General features: G+C 34.4%; 2 protein-coding genes across 2 annotated transcripts; both read left to right on the top strand.

The window, feature by feature from the left end:
• Positions 1-14,607: 14,607 nt before the first annotated feature.
• LOC136062719 (disease resistance protein RPV1-like) lies at positions 14,608-15,120 on the top strand. The gene has a single exon (XM_065762151.1). The coding sequence runs from the start codon at positions 14,608-14,610 to the stop codon at positions 15,118-15,120; it is 513 nt and encodes a 170-aa protein (XP_065618223.1).
• A 198-nt stretch (positions 15,121-15,318) lies between these two features.
• Positions 15,319-23,035, top strand: LOC136062715 (uncharacterized). The gene is made up of 11 exons (XM_065762144.1): positions 15,319-15,641; positions 17,528-17,691; positions 17,772-18,045; positions 18,216-18,312; positions 18,441-18,565; positions 21,557-21,638; positions 21,724-21,835; positions 21,930-22,087; positions 22,215-22,334; positions 22,477-22,658; positions 22,811-23,035. Exons 2-9 carry the CDS (start codon positions 17,593-17,595, stop codon positions 22,324-22,326), a joined length of 1,059 nt encoding a protein of 352 aa, XP_065618216.1. The 5' UTR covers positions 15,319-15,641; positions 17,528-17,592; the 3' UTR covers positions 22,327-22,334; positions 22,477-22,658; positions 22,811-23,035.
• The last annotated feature ends 475 nt before the right edge of the window (positions 23,036-23,510 follow it).

Here is a 23,510-nt window from a genome sequence, read left to right as displayed (position 1 = left end):
AGATAAGACTCATAAGAGTAAATACCTATAAGCGGCGGCAGCAAGTGGGTTTGAAGTGTGGCGGCGGCAAGTGGTCTTACGTGAGTCTCGTCGGCGTGGTCTCTAGTAGCAAGATCAACTGATCAAGATGGTCTCACTCTCGCAAGCGTCACGGCGTGGGCGTCGGCAGTGGCGATGTTAAGGGTGGTCTCTTTGTCTCACCTCTCTATCTCTGATCTCTCTGTCTCGCCTCTCAGCTCTTAAGTCTCATTGACTTTCCTTTCTTTTCTTTTCTTTTTTTTTTTTCCTTTGTTTTTTTTGCTTTCTCCGTTTGTTGGTTTGGACTACTGAGAGCTGAGTTTTTTTTTTTTTTTTTTTTTTTTTTTTAAGATTTACATGGTCATGGCAGGCCGGATGATGGGCAGGGTTCATATTTTTGGAGGGGCCCGAGCTAAAACTAAGGGGGGCCTAAGCTAAAACTAAGGCCTTTTCTCTTTTTTTTTTTGGAAAATTTTAGCTGCTAAAATTTTTTTGTTTTGGGCCTAGGGGGCCCAGGCCCCCTTACCCCCCTCCTAGGTCCGTCCCTGCACCATACCAACCAATCAAACATCGAAATAACTTCTTCCACATAATAAATTTTTCAACTAGACCATGTTGTTCAACAAATTACTAGCAAAACGTCAAGACAGAGTAGTAGCAGCAGCAGTAGTATAGTGGCGGCATGGAGGGAATGAAGCTGATGTTTCACTTGCTACTACCACTCTATGTCCATTGGATCACTGAAGAAATAACTATTAGAGCATCAACAGCAGATGTTGCAAAAAAATGTCATTTTGCCATATCAAAGACCTACTTTATTATTGATGCTAAACAAAATCAGTAGGCTGAACAACTCGGCTTCGATGGACTAAAAGTAGTTGCGAAGCCTGAAAAATGAGCACACTGTCAGAGGAGACCGGGAGACTGGCCTAAGAACCTTCGATGGCTAAGTTAGTATCTTCCTCACAAGTAAAATTCTAATTGTATTATAGTAATGTCAGAATGGTCTCATACCTGTGCTTGATTCAGACCGGCTCGTATATAGGGAACTTAGGGCAGTTATTTGGTTTAGTAACTTCCCAAGATTCGTGAAGTCTGAAATTACGGAAATAACTTCCCCAACGGCTATAGAAGTAGTAACCGCTGGTGGAAGTTACATACTTAGGAGAAATTGCTGGCATGAACACGGTTGATTAACCGCTTCAGACTTCCAGAATTTTACGAGTGTCACATGGTCGTCCATGTGCTTTGCCCATGGACGCTCTGTGTATATATTGATGTTGTGTGGTCGTCTATGAGCTTTGCACATGGACGACTCTTCCGACCTGATTACTGAGGTTTATTCAATTGATCAATACTCAGGACGGCACATCTGGACGAATCAGAGATGGTCTGGCCATTTGGCTAACTGATGATCATGGACGACTCCTCTAGACAAACCATAGATGGTAATTTTTGCTATCCCATCAGTTGCCCCCTTGTCCAAGGTGTTGTCCAGGATATATATAGGGATTTAATACCCTTTATGTAGCCACGTGTCATGATTTGATTCATTGATTAGTTGCGTCGATTACATTTTCTCAACTGATTGCCACGTGTCATCCTCTTAATGGACGGTGTCGTTTTGCTGACCCTACTCTTGGGCCCTATAAATAGACACATTCTCTTTCTTGCCCCTTACCTTCTCTAAACTCCTTCTGCCATCTCGTCCAAGATCCTCATCTAGCCCTCGTCCTAGTTTTGTCAGGTATTTCTTCTTCTTTTTAGGTTTCATCTTGATTTTTATTTTAGCTATGTCTTCATCTAGTAGTTTAGAGAGAGAAATAGATGAATATCACGATGTCTCGTCTGGGAGTTATGAGAGTGGTGAGGGTAGCACAAGTTTTAGCAGCAGTAGTTCCTTGGATGAGCATTATTCGTCCGAGGTTCCTAGCATTTCCATAGAAGAGTTTCAGGAAATGCAACGTAGGACGGCCTTTGGAGCTAGGACTAGCTCGTCCAGAGCGCCATCTAGCTCTTTTCAAGACGAGGAAGAGGAAGAGGAAATGTAATATATAGCTGTGCCCTTGAAATAATGTCCACCCTAGACGCTTCTAAGTTAAAAACTTTAGTAGATAGATATCAAATCCCTAGGGAGTTCGAACCTCGTCTACCTAAGGAAGGAGAGTGGTGTTGTTCTCCTTCTTTTAATTTGGGAGTATACTTGTCTATCTCTTAGCTGGTCTTAGGTTTCCTTAAATTCTTTTTGTAGAGATCTTCTTCATAGGTTGAGCATTGGTTCTAACCAGCATAACCCCAATGGTTGGAAGACGATAGTTGTCATGCAAGTGCTATGGTGTGAGACACTGGAAGGGGAATGTCCTATAACAGTGGACGAGTTCCTCTTACTATTATAAGCCCCTCATAAATGAAGAAGTCTGCTGGTTTTTACCAGTTCTCGTTCAAGGCTCTCACTATAGCTTAATAAAGGGCTGCAGCTCGTTTGACAGGCTCTGGAAAAAAGAGTTTTTTATTATTTCTGGAAATTGAGCTAGGGACCCAATAGATGTTGGTAATGCCCCCTTCCCTCCTTTTACCAGCCCCATAGGTCGCCTTGTCCTAAGGGTATGTTTTCTTTCCATGTTATTTCTTTCATTCCTTACACTTTTTCTAACTCTCAATCGTCTAACCACATTTCTTTTTATTGGTGCAGCTGTTGTTCGTCCACATTTGGACAGATCATACTTGGAGCGAATTGACCAAGTACGCGCCTTCCCTAGAAGGACTTTTCATGATTTAGTAACTTTTAGTAGTTTGGCTACGTGGGGGATTGGTCCAGAACCTACTACTGAGACCTAAGCCACGAAGAAACTACACGTAGAAGTAAGTATCGTCCATCTTTACTTCATTTCATTTCCTTCCTTTTTTTTTTTAAACTGATTTCCTTTGTTGTAGGAATAATTACAATGAGAGAAACAAGGAAAAAACAGTAACTAGTAGGGACGAGGATGCTCCTGTGCTCCAGTCGTCCAAAAGGCTTCCGTCCAAGTTGGGAAGAGAAAGTCTAAGAAGATTTTTAGTGTTGTGGACCTTGACGACCTTCCTAGTCGTCGAGGCTCCAAATAACAAAAACCAACCAGACTTCATCTCTTCCCAAGGTCCCCAAATTTACACATCCAACGGTGAATTTGGACGACCCTCCTGCCAACGTGGAGCCCGTCCAGGTAATTCATCCTTTTCCAACTGATCCTACTCCCCCTCCAGCCAAGACTTCTCGCAAGCCTTATCCGTTAGAGCCATTTGATCGTCCTTCCAACTTGGTGTTGGACGAGGGTTATGCATGGATGATGTTCAAAGGAATCGTCACTGACAATGAGATTAATGAATGTTATAAGATGTCAGTGAAGGAATTTAAACGTTCTGGTATCCATGACCTCTTTAAGGTATGATTTTCACTTGTCTTTGTGTGTTTTCAATAAGTTTTTCAGAGATGAAATTTCTTAACTTTCCTTCGTCCATGTATAGGCTATGTCAAAGTTTACACAGCGACGTGCCAAGCCAAGAACTTGCTGAGGAGGCAAAGATAGCGAATGACAAGGCTAAGGAGCTGAACAATGAAGTTCTGTTAAAGAAGAAGGAAGTGATCAAGTTAACTGAGAACCTCAATCGCTTGCAAGGAATAGAAACGAAATTGAAGGACGAGGTTGAGAAACTTAAAGCAGATGCTATTAAGAAGGATACTTGCATCGCTTATTTGGAGGGACAAGTCTCAAAGTTCCTTCTTCCTTGGAGAAGGCACGTGAGGAAGCCATATTAGCTTTTAAGAAGTCTGACGAATACAAGAATCGTCTAGACAGCCATTATGCGGCTAGCTATGAGGGCTTCCATGCTGATGCCAAGGATGCANAAAAAAAAAAAAAAAAACCATCTAGCAATGAAAAGAAATGTGATATCGAAATCAATTTTCCATTATATTTTAAATTGCTAATAAGTGCAAGTGCAAGTGCAAGTGACATGAAGTAGTAGAGTGAATGATAGAAGATTTCAAATTTTTAGAGTTAGGGATACCCCATATGTATATATTATCATAGGTATAACAATTGTAGATACCGTGACTACTATAAATCCCTATCCAAAGTAATAATTGTAGAATGGATATAGAAATATATCATTGAAGTCAATCTCATGTCCACAAAATATCTGAAACTTGATCCTTACGGTTACTTTCAATGCATAGTCCCATGAAGAGTGAAAAGGATAAGAAGATATCAAACTGAAATTCATAACCGCATATATGTAAATCCAACTCAAATCCATCAACAATAAATGGCATTACACCCTTTGCATCAAACTATGTTTTGCTAACAGCTAAGTTGTGCATTTGTCAAGACAAGACATTTATGTTTTTGTGGTTAATTCAAAGGAAATAGAAGAAAAATTAACAATGATCCAGTGGTGTAAAATTAGGATATCTCCTCAAGAGTCAAAAAGTAAAGGAACCTTCAGCTTTTATAGAAATCCATTTATATACATGGCCAAAGGAGAACACGGGAAACCAAATTGGTGTATGCAAACCTCAATTCTTAAACTAAGCAATAAATTCTTACACCAAAACATTCAAAACCCAGAAAATCACATAACTAATAATCAACAAAAACCAACCCAAAAAACTCAAGCTACCACTCAGTACTAGAAAACATAAAAATAAATATAGCCCCATAACATAACTAAAACTTGAAAATTCATATCAAGCAAAAGGCTTTCAACCACAACCTTAAAAACCCAAATAATTAAATAACTAATAATCAACATTAAAACACAAAAACTTGTATGGGGTGGTGCAGGGTGTGCGTGCTCTATTGATGTGGGGTGCGTCTGCTGCTGATGGGGCATGCGTGAGCAGCTGCAGTACCTCACCATGTAGCAACCAAACAAGCCCAATATTCCAGAGTGTCACATACTCAACGAACCACGACAACCAGCATGAAAAATATTTATATTTCTTCTGAAAATTCTTCTTTCTTTCTCATTCTTTATATTTCTAAAATACCCAAATCAGATGTCGCATTTAAGATAGAGCATTCACAAAATAAAAAATAAAAAATTATGAAGCATGTACCCACAAATTTTTTTCAGTACCCGGCAAGAGAACAAATAGATCTTTAGCAAGAACAAAGCATGCAAGATCTGAAAATTTTTTTGATAGGTAAAAAAAAAAATTTCAGATCAGCGTTGGTACCTGGTGGATTTTGGTAGCAGATCGGTGTTTCTTGGTGTTTTGTTGATCAAAACTCTACCTTCAAAATGTATTTCTCAGATCAGATTGGACAAATAAAATTAATGTTGAAAAAAATACAGAGGAATGCCCGTTGAAAGAAGACGAGAAGGAAGAAGAGGAAGAAGATTTTCAGCAAATGACAAAAGAAAACAAAGACTTACGCGCAAGGAGAGGCTTGTAGAAGCACGGTGAGGGCAGAGCTGAGAGGCGTGAGGGAGCTGGCTTTGCGCAGAGTAGAGAGATGAGATGAGATAAGAGGAATGAGGAACTGTGCGTGATCTGAAGACATGAGCATCCTTTATTTGAGGGCAATTTGGTAATTGCCCAACTCACCCCAACGGATACATCAAAACGCGCACTAATGTTTTGCAAAATGGACCTGAAGATAGCTTTTAAGGATTGCATGTTTTCTTCACAGTTATAAAACGCAACTTTTTAATAAAAGTTGCGTTTTTTTACCAGCCAAATGGACTTTTGGGCCAGCTTTTTTCAAAACGTGACTTTTGGGCTCAAAATATTGAAACAAACGGGCACATAGTAGATGAGGGCATACATGATCCATTCCCGGATGGATGGCTGATGCTTAGGTAGCTAATATGTATATGTTTGAACGAGAGGTTAACTCAACGATTTTTCATTTATCTTTGCCTAAGTCCGAATAACAAACTGTCATGGATATGGTAGCTTGAATTTTAGGACAAGATGGCCCAAGTTCCTTCAATGGATGAGGAATTTCACTCTACTGCTATGATATTGCAGTATCATTCAAACCATTTATAAATAGTAAATTATTTATTTTATTTATTTTTTATGACCAATAAATAAGTATTAGTAGGATGTTAGGTAGTTTGCTTGAAAATTGAAGACTCATCTGGAAATATGTAGTCAAAGCCAGAATCTTCTCTGATTAAATCCATACTATATTTGGAATGAGTGTTTCCTCAACTCAGAAGGCAGTTTTACTTTATGTAGGAATTAGGTCAATGCATTATTTGGTTTACATTTTAAATATCCAAACATTCTTTGTATCCAAACTCCAATGTTGGTCTCTGACATCTAGGGACTCTTCCTGGTTGCGTGTGTTACTCATGCTGATTTTGTTAAGCTAATGATTATTATGTAAGTGTTTAGGGTAGGGCATGTATTTCCTAAGAAACTGGGGGTCTCAGACCAATCAATTCAATTTTAGATCAAGATTTGTATCTTGGCTCATTTGAGTTAAGTTCTGCTTATTGTACTATTTTTTAATTGTTTGTTAGTTATAATATATTTTGGTGAATCTTGAATGCTGTGCATGGTGTGCATGCAGACAAGTAAATCAGAGGTGAAGTCCAGGGAACATACAGCAAAGCACGCCCCCAAATCTGATGGTACTGCTTGCCTTCCCCATCTCAAAAATTGAATAAATTGATCAGAGAGAACATCCTAGAGACATCTCAAGAAAATTATCATCTCATATTAAAGCTTTCTACTTTAATTCCAATGAGTCCTAACAATCATGGTTGCTTTCTGTGTATTGTATAATTTGTATGCTTGAGAGGGTGAGAGTGGTTGATACTTGTTTCCTTTTGTTAAAGCAAAACACAATGTTTTATTATATTATGAAGTATCAATGCCATTGGTCATGAAAGCTTGTTTAGTTATAATGCCCTCGATTATGAATATAAATGCCCTTGCTTATGTTGAAAGAGTTGTCTTACTTGGCCCATTGATCAAGTGCTTGCACTGGATCCAGATATTTTCCAATTGTGAATCTGGCTTTGGACTTTAAGTTTTCAGATCATAAACGAACCACATGGTTTTAATTGAGGTGGGTTTTTTTCTGGGTGATCGAAATAATATCAAAAATTAGATAATCCGCAGCTAAACAGAGCTTTTACCCCCCCCCTTTTTTTTTTTTTTTTTTTTGGGCTTTACAATGCAAAAGACAAACTCAATTAACAAATATAATGTACATGATTATTATATTTTTATAAAACAAAATCAACTTTTTACTTTTTTTGGATAACGTCATTCAAATACAATGGTCTCAAGAAAACAATTAAGATATTTATCTAGTTGCATGAAAACAAATTGAAAGATGAATGATTGATGCATTATTCTCGCTTGAATAACACAATAAGTAAAGGCTTTTAGATATCAAATGACAAAGTACATGCTAAGATAATTTGGTTGCAATAGAGTTAAAAAATATATTTAAAATTATAAACATCTATGAGAAACATTCATAAGTGTGAAAAGAATGAAGTCTAAGTATATCAATGAAATTAGCATCAATTATGGGTGCTTGAACCTACTTTTTAATAGTCCATAACCAAAACAAACCACTTTTCAAAATAAAAGAAAATGTTTTCTTGCGTGTCTATTGCTGAATAATGACATAATAAAAAGAGACAATGTATAAATTAGTAAGCAATCAAAATTTGATGTATATTTCCAAATTGATACATAGTGTCAATCATAATGAATCTAAAATTAAATACAACTATAGATTATTTTCTATGGTATTAGATTATGGAATTGGTTTTTAAGATTGTAAATTTTTTATATGTTTTTATTTTTTTATCAAATTAGCTATCCAATATCCAATAAAAAAATTAGCTATCCAATATCCAATAAAAAAATTAGCTATCTAATAGGGCATATGTAATTTTGTTTTATGTTTTGGGGTGTTGATATTTTGTAGAAGTGAAACTTGTGTGTTTGTTTTAATTCGATTTTCAAAAGGTAGACTAGATTCCTTTGTGTTTGTGCTATTTTGTTTTGATTAACAATGTTGAGATTTGTATAATTTATAATTATTGAACAAATGTGAATTTGTTGAGCTGAGCTCTTTCTTGTATGAGTAGTGAATTATGTAAGGTTGAAATTTATCAACCATCTTGTTGGCTTTATTCCGTGTCATTTTGCTTGTAATTTAAGCACTTAGTAACCCTGTATTTAGGTGGGATCATTGTAAGGGTAGTGTGTGAGAAGATGTGAAGAAAAACTCAAGTTTGTGCAAGAAGGCAGAGTTTCGTGGTTAAAACTTGCGGCTAACTTGCGATTGGTAAGCCGCCAAATGCTGGCACGTGAGATACACACAGGGGAGCTGAAGGGTCACACCAGCTGTCGCACTGCAAGACAAAGTCCCAGGTTGGCCAGGCCGTTACGTCGCGACTTGAACTCGCGACTTGGACAAGCTGCGAGGTCAAGCCGCCAATCAGCCCTGTTTGGCAAAAACTGACTCTTTGTATTCCAAACACACACCACTATATATAGACCCTTATACCCACTAAATTGAGAGAGCTTCCAGAGAGAATTTTGTGAGAGAAACCCTAGAGAAAAACAAGATTGCCTCATCCCCACGTCTGTGAAAAGGTTCATTTGGTGCTAAGCGAAGCAGTTTAGAAGGAACTAATATACATTGGTTGATGCTATGGTACAGTAGCGGAATCTGGGAAGCTAAAGAAGAAATAGGTTCGGCGTAACTTCTTTGGAGCAAGAAGCTTGGAGGGCTTAGGTACTTGGGTAGATTAGGCTTGGAGGGTCTTCTGCTGTTCATGTATCTCAACTACATTCTTTAGTGGATTATTTACCGCTTGGAGGGCGGCGGAGAGGTTTTACGCCGAAGACTTTGGTTTCTTCTTCAATAACACATCGTGTGTTGTCCGTGTGTTTACATCTTCCTTCCCTTTATCTTTGCCTTATATTTACTGCTGTGGATGTGTTTATATTTGGCTTAGATTAGCTATCAATTCTGTGATTGGCTTATGTTCATGTTCCGCACATTAATTGTTTGATTATAAGCTTGAATTGATATTTTATAATTTGGGGTCTAAACGTTCAAAGGTGTTTTATACACATATTGAACTTTCAAATTCAAAGTAATGCATTTGACATCAAGTAATTTGTTGCGAAGCAAATACATGTTAAAAAAAAAAATCATGTGAAAAAATATGGGTCAACTCGATCCAACTTGACCCAATCTGCAACTTGATTGATCGACCCATTTTTAACTTGCTTAAAATGACCTGTTTTTTACACAAATCAATTGACTTAACCCAAACCCGACCTGACTCGCCCATTTTGTCTTGTGTTTATGGATTGAAAAGTAATTAACTTTCTATTAAAATGAAATTTGACATGTGTGCTAACAACGTAAAGAACATTTAATTCAATAATTAGATTTTTAAAATATATAATGAGGTTAATTTTGCCATGGGAGTTGACTTTTCGATGCAATATGTATTTAAAAGGGCCTATGTTATGGAAGATTTAAGCACTTTTGAGTTGTGATTACTTCTAAACTATTGTGAACTCTTTGATTACCCTTGGTTAACATATGTCAAGCTCATCATTGGAGACAAGGACCAAAATTTATTAATGGGCACAAAATGCAGTGTCTACAGCTGGCAGTGGAAATTGAGCTAGATGCGAAGCTGGTTGTTGATCTCTTGAAAAAGGAGGTTTGGAACCCAAATAGTAATGATGCTTTTGTGGCTAGCTGTAGAGAAGGATTGAAGGAAATTCCTCTAGTTAGTGTTCAACACTGCTATCGGAAAGCCAACAAGTGTGCTAATGCTAGCTAGAAAGGGTGCCCTTCTATCTCAGGATTCTATTGTTTTTGTAGAGCCCCCATCGGATGTTGCTCTGCTCTTTAGTTTTGATTCTGTTGGCACTATGTATGACCGCCATGTTTACTCCTTTTGGAGGTTGCTTAGTTGTTAATGATAATTACCTTTCCACCAAAAAAAGAAAAAGAAAAAAGAAAATCTAAGTGGCATGACACTTGTTTTATTTGAAATCTAGAGATTGATGCAAGGTACTTGTTGGTTGTTAGCATTGGCTTATTACTACTGCTATTAGGCTTTCCATTAAGGAGGCCTTTTCAAATGTGATACAGAGAGGGTGCTGGTGATCAAGTGGCATAGCTGTATTGACATTTATTGGTTGGACTCTATTGTTATATTGTTCATTAGAAGCATCAGCAGCAGGTTGAAAATTTTTTTGCATCAAAAAGGAGAATAAGAGGTTGTCTCTCGAGTAGTAGACACACAAATATGAAAGCTTGATTGCTTGTGTTTTTGTTTTGTTTTGGTTTTATTTATTTTTCCTGGTTTTGGATGGATTGATGTACAAATACAAACTTGGATTTTTATGATGTAATTAGTCGCAAACTTGCGCATTGCACGTGATAATTTTTTTTTTATGGTGATCTAATTAATTAATTTTTTTTTTGCAATTTGGACTAATTTAATAAAGAGCAATGTATTTCATAATCATATTTTCATTTATTATAGGAACAATAAAAAATGTAATATATAGATATCATATATCATATACCATATATCATATATATAATTTATGTCATACTAAAATGAAAACAATACAATTTTGAGTAGGAATTCAAAAGGCAGGTTAGTGAAAATATTTATTTTTAATAAAATTTATTTCTTTCTAAAAAAAATTATTTATAACTTTTTTGTATCATTAAAAAGTACTATATAAAATTTGGAAACTATTCTTTTAGTTTTAAACAATTTTTCTGAAACCCTATTTTTTCTACCCTTTAATCTAAAACACCAGAAAATGTATCTAAAAAATTAATAAAACTTAACAATGATTAACTGGACTAATTAGGAAAAAAATTTGTTGTTGATAATCTATTAGGGTTATTATCTTTGCGGGAATTACAAATTTGTGCACCAACAAAGATTATCAAATAAACAATTATTAGCAAAATCTTAGAATTAAGTTTCTGTATATGCATCGTTGTAAAATAAACTAATGGGATAAAGAAAAAGAACTTCTAATCAAGAATTAGAATACCAAATTACCTAAATATACATAAAAGTCTATACAAATTTATCAAAAAGAGAAACAAATGTCAAATGACAATTAAATCAACAATAACAAAAAGAACCATTAGCGGAAAAAATAAGTGGTTGAAACAATAAAAAATCTACCGAAAGAGAAACAAAATTGGGGAGAGAGAGAGAGAGAGAGAGAGAGAGAGAGAGAGTATTGACCTCTTTTGTTGTGGAAAACTTGGAAGGAATAGAGGAGGGGTGGAAATGATATAATAAGAAATTTATATAAAAATTAAAATAGAAGAAGAATGGTGGAGTAAATGAAATGTTGAACAAAGTGAAAACATTGTAGAATTTAAGAAGATATAAATGAGAAAATTTAAAAATCTATAGAGGGAATCAAATGGGGGAAAAAAAAAATAAAAACAATGTGGGAGTAGATGAAAGATTGAATTAAGAAGACAATAGTTGAAGAAGATGAAAAGTTGAACAAAGTAAAAATTGCAAAAAACAAAAAAATAATAAAGGATGCTAAAGATGTGCTGCAAAAAGAGTTTTGTAAACATTCTTTACATGCTCAAAAAAGAAAAAGAAAAAAAGAAAGAGGCTACTTGTTATATTAGGAGTTGAAAAATGGAAACATATCTTTCAGGATATAATAGATCATAATTAATTTCACTCACCAAATAGAAATATAACCAATTTTCAACAGAATAAACCTTAAAATTCTCTACTTTCATTGTATTTTGTTTTTTGGTCACTTAAAATACAAAAAGTCAAGTATCTTTGCAATAGTACCACTAAAACATCAACAAAAAACCAAATACAAAATTATCTCTTCCAAATAACAAAATTTTTTATATTCATATTTATTATTCACACAACATGCTAATAAAGAAAAATGAAACAACAAACAAAAAAAATTAGAGACATGATTACAATTTACAATAGCCAACTATATTGATAAAACTAAATTAAAATAATCTATAACTAATTAGACATTTTTTCTATGTTCCATCATAAGCAATGAAAAATAGGAGAATAAATGGGTAAAAAAAAGTAGGAGGCAAAAGAAATACTATGGAAACTACCAAAAATAAAAATACACCATCACCACATTCACAATAATATGGAGGAAAAGAAAAATAAATTAATTTAAACCATGAAATTATATTTGATTAAACAAAAGATACCCATAACATGCATTAACATGCATGAAGGTACGGTGGATGGTTCACCCATAATGTGAAAATTTTGGTGGAATTTAGTTAAGAATAATTCAAAAGTATTGCAATTGAAGGAATTTTGCCTTAAAATGATTGATATGAGTTTCTTTTTGAACAATGTCTTTTATCTAGCCTTGCACTTTAGAAAAGAACATACACTTCATTTAAGGTGTCATACCCGTGTACTATTATAATTCTTCAAAAATTGTTCATGTAGATTCTGTAATCTATTTGCATATAAAGATGCTTTATTTGTACTTGAGAGTTGCTCTAGCTATTTTGGCAACTCATCAGTCATCATCATAAAAGGCAAAATTTAATAGTAATTTATCTTTAGATATATGGATCATACATCATTTGGGGTCCTCCTCATAAATGTTAAGATATAAACCTTTGTAACAGAAAAACTGGGTAAAGAGTATAATGATTAGGACAATTTAAGGATTAGTTTGTGGCTTAGTACCCGTTGAAGGGAAAAAAGAAAAAGAAAAATAATGTTACTCTAGGAAGATAGATTTAACGTAGGAGATTTGAGGAGGCCATTTTGCATTTGATTATTAATGTAGTGGTTTGTATAATCTTTCCAGCCCATCAACTTAATGATAATGGAATAATAAACTTTTAAATTAAAGTAGATAATATGTAAAGACAAAGTTATATGTAAAGTTAAAACTATCTAAGATGAATGTATAAAGTCAATAATTTATTTATAAATTTTTTGAAAAAGAAATTAGGAATAAAAAATAAATAAGAAAAATAATGATTATGTGGTCACTGACGTGGCGAATGAGGTGACGTAATAGGAGCATAGTAACAATAAATGCTATGGTTCAACTTTTAGATATATATAGATATAGATTAACAAGAACACTATTTTACCTCTTTGATAGTACTAACAGAACAGTAGATTTACCATTTCAGAGTTTGTTTGGCTCTAAAGATATTTATAGTCTGTATGAGAGTAGTTGCTTGTTTTGAGTAGTCGTTTAATCTAGCAAAACCTTTGTGTATTGCCCAATTCTTTTAATAATACCTACCCAAAAAAAAAAAAAAAAAAAAAAGCATAATCTTGTTACATATGTTGCAGTTCTTATAATACGTGATGATTGAAGACAAATGAATTTGAAGTAATGACTCAATCCATGAGAACATAATACCATTTGATTGGCAAGAATCCTCAACTGTTTTGTAATGAATTGATAACAGAAGACTGTTCAATGATGGCCTAGAAGCTGTCAATAACGAGTCAAACATGGCCGAGGACAAGTGCACCACTTTGTTTGGTTTAGAGAATGAAAAATTTGGAACTCATCTGTAAGTTCACTATTTGATTCTTCCTCTGGTCTAATTTCCGAAATTGCATCCTCTTCCACACTGCTCCCATTCTTCAAACGAGGCATTAACAAAAAAATTTTAAGCTCTTTGTTGATAACTAACAAAATAATATGCAAGTCTTTTTATTTCTCAAGTGGCATATGCTTTTTTAAACTGACAAAGATCAATATATAATGGGTCATACTTGTAGGTTGTGTAGTTTAGGATTATTGGATGATTCGAGCCTAACTTGTATCATGGTTTTCATTATCTCTCTCTTTTTATCTTTCCCCCATGCATATTGTTTGAGTTGTCATTTACTTCTTGGCAAAATATGTATATCAATTTATTAGCAGTTATACCAGTTTCGAAAATTCATCACATGCTAAAGTCCAGAGTCCAGAACATCGTTTCACTTGTCCAACCTCTCTAGGCGTTGCTCCTCTTGAAGTTACTCAAATTTAAAGGACAAAAAAAGTCATATTCATCATGATCCAAACCCAAATGGGCCCATGGGCCATGGCATGGCCAGCCTACTATCCACCATAACAAAATCTCAGTAGCCACGTCATCGATCCGCACTAATCCCTCTAAATAAAGCAACTGCCGTCGATGACACAGCAAATCAACGGCCACGATCCTTCTCTTCCGCGCCACTGCCACATACACTTCTCATCGGAAATAAAAAATCAAAACCCCAGTAACGAATCGCAGCCGTCCATAGCCCTTACGAAATCAACGTCCACAATCGTCCTCCTCTCCCTCCTAAAATTTCAATTTCAATCCCCTGGTATAAATCCGCTCACGCTCCCTCCAAATCTGATTGCAAATTCAAAGAAAGAAGAGTGGGGCAGTAAAAAGCACAGAAGAAAAGACTAAAGACGAAGGAGAGAGAAAAAGAAAAAGTGTACCAGCAATTTGCTTGACTTTGCCATTCCTATTTCCACTTTCCTTTTGTCTAATTTCTATCACATATTTCTTTCTCTCTTCTCTTATCACTATGGCTTTTCTGAGAGGCTCTTCTTCCTCCTTCACCCAACACTGCAAATATGATGTGTTCTTGAATTTTAGAGGTAAAGATACTCGCTATGGTTTCATCAGCTTTTTAGATGGATTTTTGTGCGACAAAGGAATTAACACCTTTACGGATGAAAAGCTTCCAATTGGAGAAGAAATTTCTGCAGAACTTTTAGAAGCCATTGAAAGTTCCAAGATTTCTATAATTGTATTTTCCAAAAACTATACATCTTCTACATGGTGTTTGGATGAACTCGTCAAAATTCTTGAGTGTAGAAAGAAGGGTCAAGTTGTGCTGCCAATTTTTTATAAGATAGATCCATCAGTAATACGTAATCAAGAGGGAAAGTTTGATGAAGCATTGGAAAAACATGAACAAAAATTCAACATGAAAGTGCAAATGTGGAGGATAGCTCTAGAAGAAGTTGGCAATATATGCGGTAGGCATTACAAAAAAGGATATGTATTTAATGACTACTTTGTTATCTCTAATTAATTTTACAGTTAAGCAAAAACTCGAAAGAGCTTTATTTATTTATTTTTGAAATGATCAACTTTTTATACTTTGATCATATCTGTTATGAGGGTCAACATTAGAAAGAGAAGAATATATGATCGATAATCTTGTCAATTACTTAGAAGTTCCTCACATAAAATCTTTATAAAATTTCCCTCCAATTTCTTAATAGATTCATTTAAACTAGTATTAGTAGTAGATATTCAATAGGTCTGTTCCCTTATCTAAGCAGATTTTCCACATGTCTTTGTGTTAAAAGCCTGAAACTGATTTCCTAATTGGAAAGGGGGGGAAAAAAACCAGGGCTTCAAAGTGATAGTTATCAATTACATACCATTTACTTTTATTGACAATATATATCAGTAGGTACACAAGCTAAACATTTTTAATTTAGTTCTTATTCATATTTTATTTTCTAACATGTTAATGATTTGTAATTGGCAGCTACCATCAATATCCATTTATCCAAGAAATTTTTGAAGAGATATCTTCATTTGTTGGTAAGACAACAATCGTCAAAACTAATTTTGACCTAATTGCACATTGGTTTGAATTTAATAGTTTTCTAGTAGATATTAAAGAAAAATCAAGACCAAATTGAAAAAAATGCTACCTAACATGCTAGACATATACTTAGATCTCAAATACCCAATTTTATGGCTTATTTACTTATAAGCTAAACTAACAATTAATGTCCAATATAAGCGATTAGCCAATATTCAAATTGCAACTAAAATAAGTAAAGCAGTATGAAAATTGGAATGAAGAGAAGCAAACCACATGAAAACACTGAATATGTTTTGAAGTGAAAAATCAAAGTCCTCGACATAAAAACCTCTCCACAATACCAGTGTCAAACCTCCACTAGTGATGGATAAAATCACTTTTATAGGTTTGGAAATGGTGAGAGGGAAAGAGGAGAGAGAATGTTGTAGGATTGATCACTCAATTGACACGAGTTCTCTCTCTCTCAAAGAAACAAGCTCAATGTTGCTATCTAAGGCTCACAATCTGCTCTCTAGGGTTTTCTCTTGTTGGTCTAGTAGATTGGAATGGGTTCTTTATGTTTAAAATGAGCTGGTCAAGAGATAAGAATAGCAGTTGGAATTTTGTTCATGAGCAAGTCGCGGGCACGACTTGGCTGCAACTTGAATTGAAGAAAGATCTTCCTTTTTTTGCCATGTGTCCATTTCGTGGCCTAGCATGAATCTTGCAGGAGCGACCTTCTTCACACAACAACTCTAATTAGGGCTCTAGTACTTCTACTCAATTACAAATTAACACCCAAAATACATGAGAATTAAGCAAAAATACAAACAAATTTGACACAAAATTAAGCCAACAAATATGTGGACTTAACACAAAATGATAGCGTACTCCAACTACACAAGGCACTTTATTTTGAGATCTTAAGGGGTAGAAATTTGAAGTTGCATGGGTGTATCTAAAAGAATCAATGTGAATATGGAAATGCTTCACCACAAAAAACTAATCTAATCTAATATTATACATAAAAGCATAAATTGAGAGAAAGGCAAAACTTTGATACCCTAGATTGTCTCATATAATGGCAAGTGGCAAAATAAAAACACTTAGTGCCAAGTGGCCAAAAAAAAAAAAAAAAATAGCAATTCGTTGCCCAAAGAAAACGTACATATTATCCATTGTACCTTTTGTAAATTCATATCATAGTGCAAATTCATTATGTAAAGTTGCGAGTAACATTCTAGACTAGGATATAATGTATACAAAAGAGTTCCTCAATTCGTTGAAGTTTCCTAGTATTCCAAACCATAGACTCAGGTTGGAAGTTGGATTGCCAATAATGTTACTTTGTTATTTAAACCAAAGTGTTGGACATTGCAGTAATACTAGACTTTTAGTCACTCTCGCTCAATTGCCAAAATGGGTTTTACAAGTTCAAATCATATTAGGAACTCATGTTGGAGATAAAGTATTATCCTATGAATAGTTTTATCTGCTTCTAAGTCATAATCACCATTTGTACTGAAGAGAAGACAATCTCCAGTATCTGTTTTCTTTGTGATGACAATTAATAAAAGGTACGGTCTATCTTTGCAACATGTTGGCCTTTTTCTACATAAACCTGTCTTCAATCATGGACAACTATATGTTTTTGTATCCCAAAGTTACAAGTAGAAATGACCTTAGGGTAGTTACTGAAAAAAAAGATTAAGGTGATAATTTCTATACAAAAAATATTGTATATAAGGAGATCTTCAACAATTTACCTAGAGGTAACAATTGCCGTTATTTTTTTTTATTTGTAATTGTATGTAATGAAAAATAGGTTGTCACTTATGTTGCAATTAATAGATTTTCCCAATAAATATAAGTAAAACTTCCTAAAGTAAAGTTTGTGCAGATATTACAAAATCAAATCAACATAGAGCATACAGCTCTGAAGCAGATATCAATGGAGAAAGACAAATGGAATGTGAAATTAGAGTTTTACGAATGTGGGATGCGGTTAACATAGTGAATGACCATAACCTTATTAGTCTCGATATGACATGGGTTGATGAAGAGGTAAGTCCATATTCAATTTTTGAAAATAATTATTTTTTTTTTAAGTATGGACAAATAAATTTAGAAAGCATATTTTGTAGGGAAAACTACTACATGCAAGTATCAGAAAGAATTTGGCTCAGCATTACCGACCTCTCTTAAATGAAGGATGCATGTATGTGATAAAAAATTTCATTGTAGAGGAATATACAGGGAAGTATCGTCCTGTACATAACCCACAAAAAATTCTTTTCACGTCAACAACACTGGTCTCTAAAATCGATAGACTCTATCACTCAATACCTCAATACCAATTTGAACTTGCTGATTACGAAACTATAGTTTCCCGTTGCCACGACACAACTTATTTGACAGGTAATTCTTATTACTTTACAAATTATTTCACACAACATTTATTGTACAATTTGTCCTCATACATCCTTTTCTTTCATGCATCTGCAAATTATATATTTTGAGTTAGAGAAAATAATACAATTGAAAAATCAATACAAACTCTATTTGAATTAATATCATGGCATTAGCAGATGTGATTGGCAGATTGGAATTTATTGGAATCATTGAAGAGATCAATTTAAATGACCGTCTAACAAAAATTCGAAAGATTGGACTGTTGTTAGAAGAGTAAGTTATACTTCTATTTTCATGTCAAATGTTATGAGCTATTGTAAGTCAACAGTTGAAAGCAAAATAAGAGAAATGAAAATGATAATGAAGAAGCTGATTTCAAACCTACTCATACACAATTTCAGGAACAAATATGTGCAAACAAAGTTGTGGGGAAAAACTGCATTGCTGATTGATGATGATTTCTCCATTAGTAATCGAGATCCATTCATTGTAATAGTTACTTCAACTATTGTGAAAGCTTACAAAGGTAACATTTCACTTAGCATGGCATTTCCTTTTTATTATTATTTTTATTAAGGGAGAGAGGGGGGGGGGGGGGGGGGGTGGCTAGCATCCTCACAATTGAATTGAAATCTTTTCAACTTGTTTTAGAGGAGGGAGGATTGGTCTATAATCTCCAAATATATGAGAGAGGAAAGGATTTTATGTCACCAGCCTTTATGGACAAGAATACCTCAAGGTGGCTGTTGAAAAGCATTGAGGATGTGGTTTTAAAGAGGAACCAAAAACAATTTGTTACGACTAGAGAAGTGGATGCTGACTATAAGAATCCAATGCTTTTGGGCATTATTTGAACTCAAGGGAGGGCGCTGACGGAGAATGGTGATTATCCTTGAAGGTCAAAGGATAAGTGGATGGCTGGGCTTCGGATTTTGAGTTATGAAAATTGATAGGACCAGAGCAATCTGTTATTATGAAGTGTAGGGTCATCACCGACTCTAGAGCATTAGGTTGGTGATAAATTTTTAAAATGTTTGCATGTGTCACAATAGGTGAAGAGGAGTTCAAGATGAATAAGTATTTCCTTTCTTGACTTTTCTTTTTGCCATTTTTTCTACCTTTTTAACTAGTTTGGTAAGTGAATTTAGGATGTTGTTTCCTTGCTTGTCTCCTTAGTGTGGTAGTTTTCTATATTAGGCTACGGATTGTATAAATTCATCCAATAAGTAGAGTAGCAATCCAGAAAGTGTTCTTTTTACAAAGAAAGTGTAGTATTCAACAAGTGTGAGTGAAATAGCAAGAGAGAAATAATGAAGAGTGGTGTGTGTAGCAAAGCGTGTAATGTTTTAAACATCAATAAAATCTATTTTATTCATAACTCCTTTGTGTATTCTACTTGAGTGTGGTGAGATTTATAACAAAGTATTTTTTTATGATCCTTTTTTTTGGTTACATTTATTTTGACAAAGCTTCTGCAGCTGCAAATCTCTACATGAAGGAGTTGAATCAATCAAGTAAGGCTGATGAGATTGTGGAAAAATGGCTAGCCCTGTCCAAGACGGCAGGACCTTTGCGTTGGTGCTTGAGAATGAGGGTGTCAGAAAGATTTATCTGCAAATGAAAGATATCTGGTGGTGGTTAGAAAAGGCACAATGAAGCAATTCCTTTGAAAACTCTCATGGATAATGATAAAGGAAAGCAACCCATGAGAGAGGAAATCTCTCAACTTGTGAAGAGAGGTGTTACAGTTTGGGGAAGAGTCCGAAGGATTGATAGTGAGTATGAACGAAGATGTGAAGAGACATTTTTTGGTACAGACACGAGCAAAGGAAAAAAATACTGTATATATATATATATATATATATTTTTTTTTTAAGTTCGTGAAATAAGCTGGGGTGTAGTGGGCCAAATGTAACACGCCTTGATATGGACTCAATTTAAGAGTACTAGTGGGTCTACACTGAAGCCATCTCATCAGGCCTGAGAGAGACTTTTTCAAGAAAGTTGATAGTTTGGAGGAGGAGATTCCGGATGTGGTGGAGTGAGTAAGGCAGCACATTTTGAGGTTCAGTTGGTTTCTAGGAGTATCTGTGGATGGCTTTGAGGAGTCGTCTGAGGATTTGATATAGAATCTCAAGGGAAAATGGCAGTAGAGTGAGAACACAAAGATCCAGAGTGCCGAAAGGAGTCAGGGAGCTTCAAAATCTTGGGTGTTGTGGTTGAAGGAAGGGGAAAGGAATACGGAGTTCTTTCGTCATTTGGCCAATTCTTCTCATTGTCATATAGATTTCAGGAAACTTAGTTTGGTGGGTAGTTTTTATAAAATTCTAGCTAAAGTCTTAGCCAATCGTCTTAAGGGTGTTTTGTTAGGATAGTGTCGGATAAGCAAAATGCCCTCATTTAAGGGTGACAGATTCTTGATTTGTCCTAATAGCCAATGAGTGTTTGGATAGCCGCCTAAAATCTAGTAGACTGAGGGAGTTGTGTAAGCTTGGCGTATGATCATGAAAATTGGGCTTTATATTGTACGTGCTTCAACGATGTGATTTTGAGAAAAAATAGGAAAGTGGATAGAATTTTGTATTTTAACTGTTAAATTTTCAGTTTAAAAAATGGCGCTCCAGTTGGTTTCTTTGAGTAGTAGGGGTATTCCCTTTCCCCATTGCTGTTTGTGATTGTTATGGAGGCCTTAAGTAGGTTGATCACTAAAGCAGCGTCAGGAGGTTATTTAAGTGGTTTTTCTATTGATAATGTCCAAGGGGACTCAATTGTTATTTCCCATTTCCATTTTGCAAATGATACTCTCCTTTTTTGGATGCAAACTCTACACTATTTGGTATCTTCGTTGTATTTTGGTGTGTTTTGAGGCAGTTTCAAGTTTGAGAATTTATTTGGGTAAATCTGAAATTGTGCCGGTAGGGGAAGTTCCAATTCCAAATATTGAGGAGTTAGCGGATGGACTGGGTGCTATATCTCTTCCCTTCCCATGAAGTATTTGGGAGCTTCTCTTTAAGGAGATTAGTTGGTTGGAAGATGAATTTGTCCAATGGGGGTTGCCTCACACTTACTAAGAGTACTTATCTAGCCTTGCACTTATTTCTTTCTCTCTTTCCCTTTACCTGTGGGCGTTGTTAATAAATTGGAGATAATTTAGAGGGTTTTGGAACATTTGTTTAGAGGGTTTTGGAACTTTGTTTTTGAAAACGTTATGAGTGAACTTCGCTGCTTGTATCCTTCTGGATTGAGGGGTTATTAGATATCATGGATTCTTTGTACTCTAGTAATTTAGTTAGCTGTTTGATGTTTTTTTAAAAATTTATATGAATTTTATTTTCCTACTTGTTCTTTTGTACTTTTTTTTTGTGCCTTTTCTGTACACGGCCTGCGTATGAGGATTGCACTTTTATTTCATGAATGAAATTATTTTCCACTAAAAAAACATTTCACTTAGCAATTTAACAAATATATAATGCCTCAAGATCAATAATCCTAATATATACTGTTTAACTTTTTGTAGGTGAGTATCATCTATCATCCACATGTGCAACAAAGCTGTACATCAACCTTGACATTCCAGAGGTTACAAGAGTTCGAGACAAGTGAAAATACTACCATGCTTTTTACTTTTTTTATTATTTAAAATTATGCAAACTAACCAAAAATAATATGAAATGTTATGAATAGATTGCACAACACAATAAAAGGATCACCTAGAGTAGCAGATGGAGAACTTCCCCTACATGATAGAAAGACGATAGCTGAATTAAAGGACATGGAATGGAACTCAAAGACACAGGTATCAATTGTACTTATACGGCTTAAATTCGCTGTTGTATATGATTATTTAGTAGTTCTATAATAACTTTTTAAAAAAAACCTTTATATTGCAGGTCATGGTGGTGACATGCCAGGCCAAAATCGTTAATGTCAATAATAGATGCGGATGGTATTATAATGCATGTCATAAATGCAAGAAAAAGGTCAAACCTTCCAAAGGAGTTTTATGGTGTGAGCATTGTAAAGTCGAGCCTAAATCTGCAGTACCAAGGTTAACCACAAATGATGTTGAGTACCAAATAAGTAGCAATTCTAAAAATATATTTTAAAGTTCAGACTCGCACACACATAATATATATACACACACACTTCTACTAACAAATTTGTAAATGAAATAGATATAGGATACAAACCAAAGTAGAAGATGAAACCGGGTCAACGACGTTCATTTTGTTTGACAGAGAGGCTGAAAAATTATATCTAAGACTGCAAAAGAACTTGCAGAGATGAAAGAAAAGGTAATTAAAATATACAAATTGTACATTTGTGCTGTGAAACAACAACATAAAAAATATATATATATATATAACACACACACACAAACATCATATTTTCTCTTCTTATAACCTTATAAAGTTATGACATTTTCAATTTATACAGGATTTGAATGATAATAGCCTACCTTGGGAGATTGGGAACATAGTTGGCAAGGAATGTTGTTCCAATTGCGTCTTGATAAATATAATTTGAAACATGGAAGAGAGGACTACACAGTTTCAAGAATCTTTGAGCCAGATATCTCACACAAACAGAATGCCTCATATGAAGTTGAAATCCAAAAGGTAATTGTTAACTAATTCATTCTTATAATAAGTTACTTTTTCAACACATTCATGACATCTCAATTGCCATCAAAATCATCATAAACAATATTAACAACACAATTTTGTATATAATGTGATGCTCTGTCTAACCAAATTGTCAATCATTGCAGGAAAACAAATATGCATTTGTAGGAAAATCAGAGAATCACAACTCCTTCAACAATCAACTAATTGAAGTATCAGAAACCTCTGTTCCAATCCAAATACTTCACAAACGCGGCCAAACTACTAAACAGAACGTATCAAAGAAGAAAAAGATTTGAAGAGGAAACAAGAACAACTTATTATTAAGATTTTTATGATATAATGTTTATGTTAAGTTGATTTATGCATCATTTTAGAATCTTTATTATATCATGTTTATGTGATTATAGATGACACTAATCTATGTATATAATATATATATAAGCTGAAACGTAATATTTATTGTTATATTTCTGTTTAGTCACCTTAATATTTTTTTTCTTTAATTTTTTGAAAAGCTTAAATATATATAAATATATTGACTTTACAAATTCATCTTAGACAGTTTTAACTTTACACATTCATCTACTTTAATTTTGATGCTATAAATAAATAATAAATCAATGAAAAATTAAAACAAAAAATATTGTTTACATATTCATCTTGGTAGTTTTAACTTTACATATAATTTTCTCTTTACATGTTCATCTACTTTAATTTAAATGTTTGCAATTGAAAAATGAAGTCAATGAATTTTTTTTTAAGAAAATGTCTATAAAAAGGTATTCACAAGTCTTGCTTCTGACGATAAAAAAGATACAACCTAACAGCTGTCCTATTGGAGTT

Source organism: Quercus suber, unplaced genomic scaffold (genome assembly GCF_002906115.3).
Source record: "Quercus suber isolate HL8 unplaced genomic scaffold, Cork oak 2.0 scaffold_444, whole genome shotgun sequence".
Classification (NCBI taxonomy): domain Eukaryota; kingdom Viridiplantae; phylum Streptophyta; class Magnoliopsida; order Fagales; family Fagaceae; genus Quercus; species Quercus suber.
Note: the sequence above shows the minus strand (reverse complement) of the source record. Positions and strands in the feature narration are given on the sequence as shown.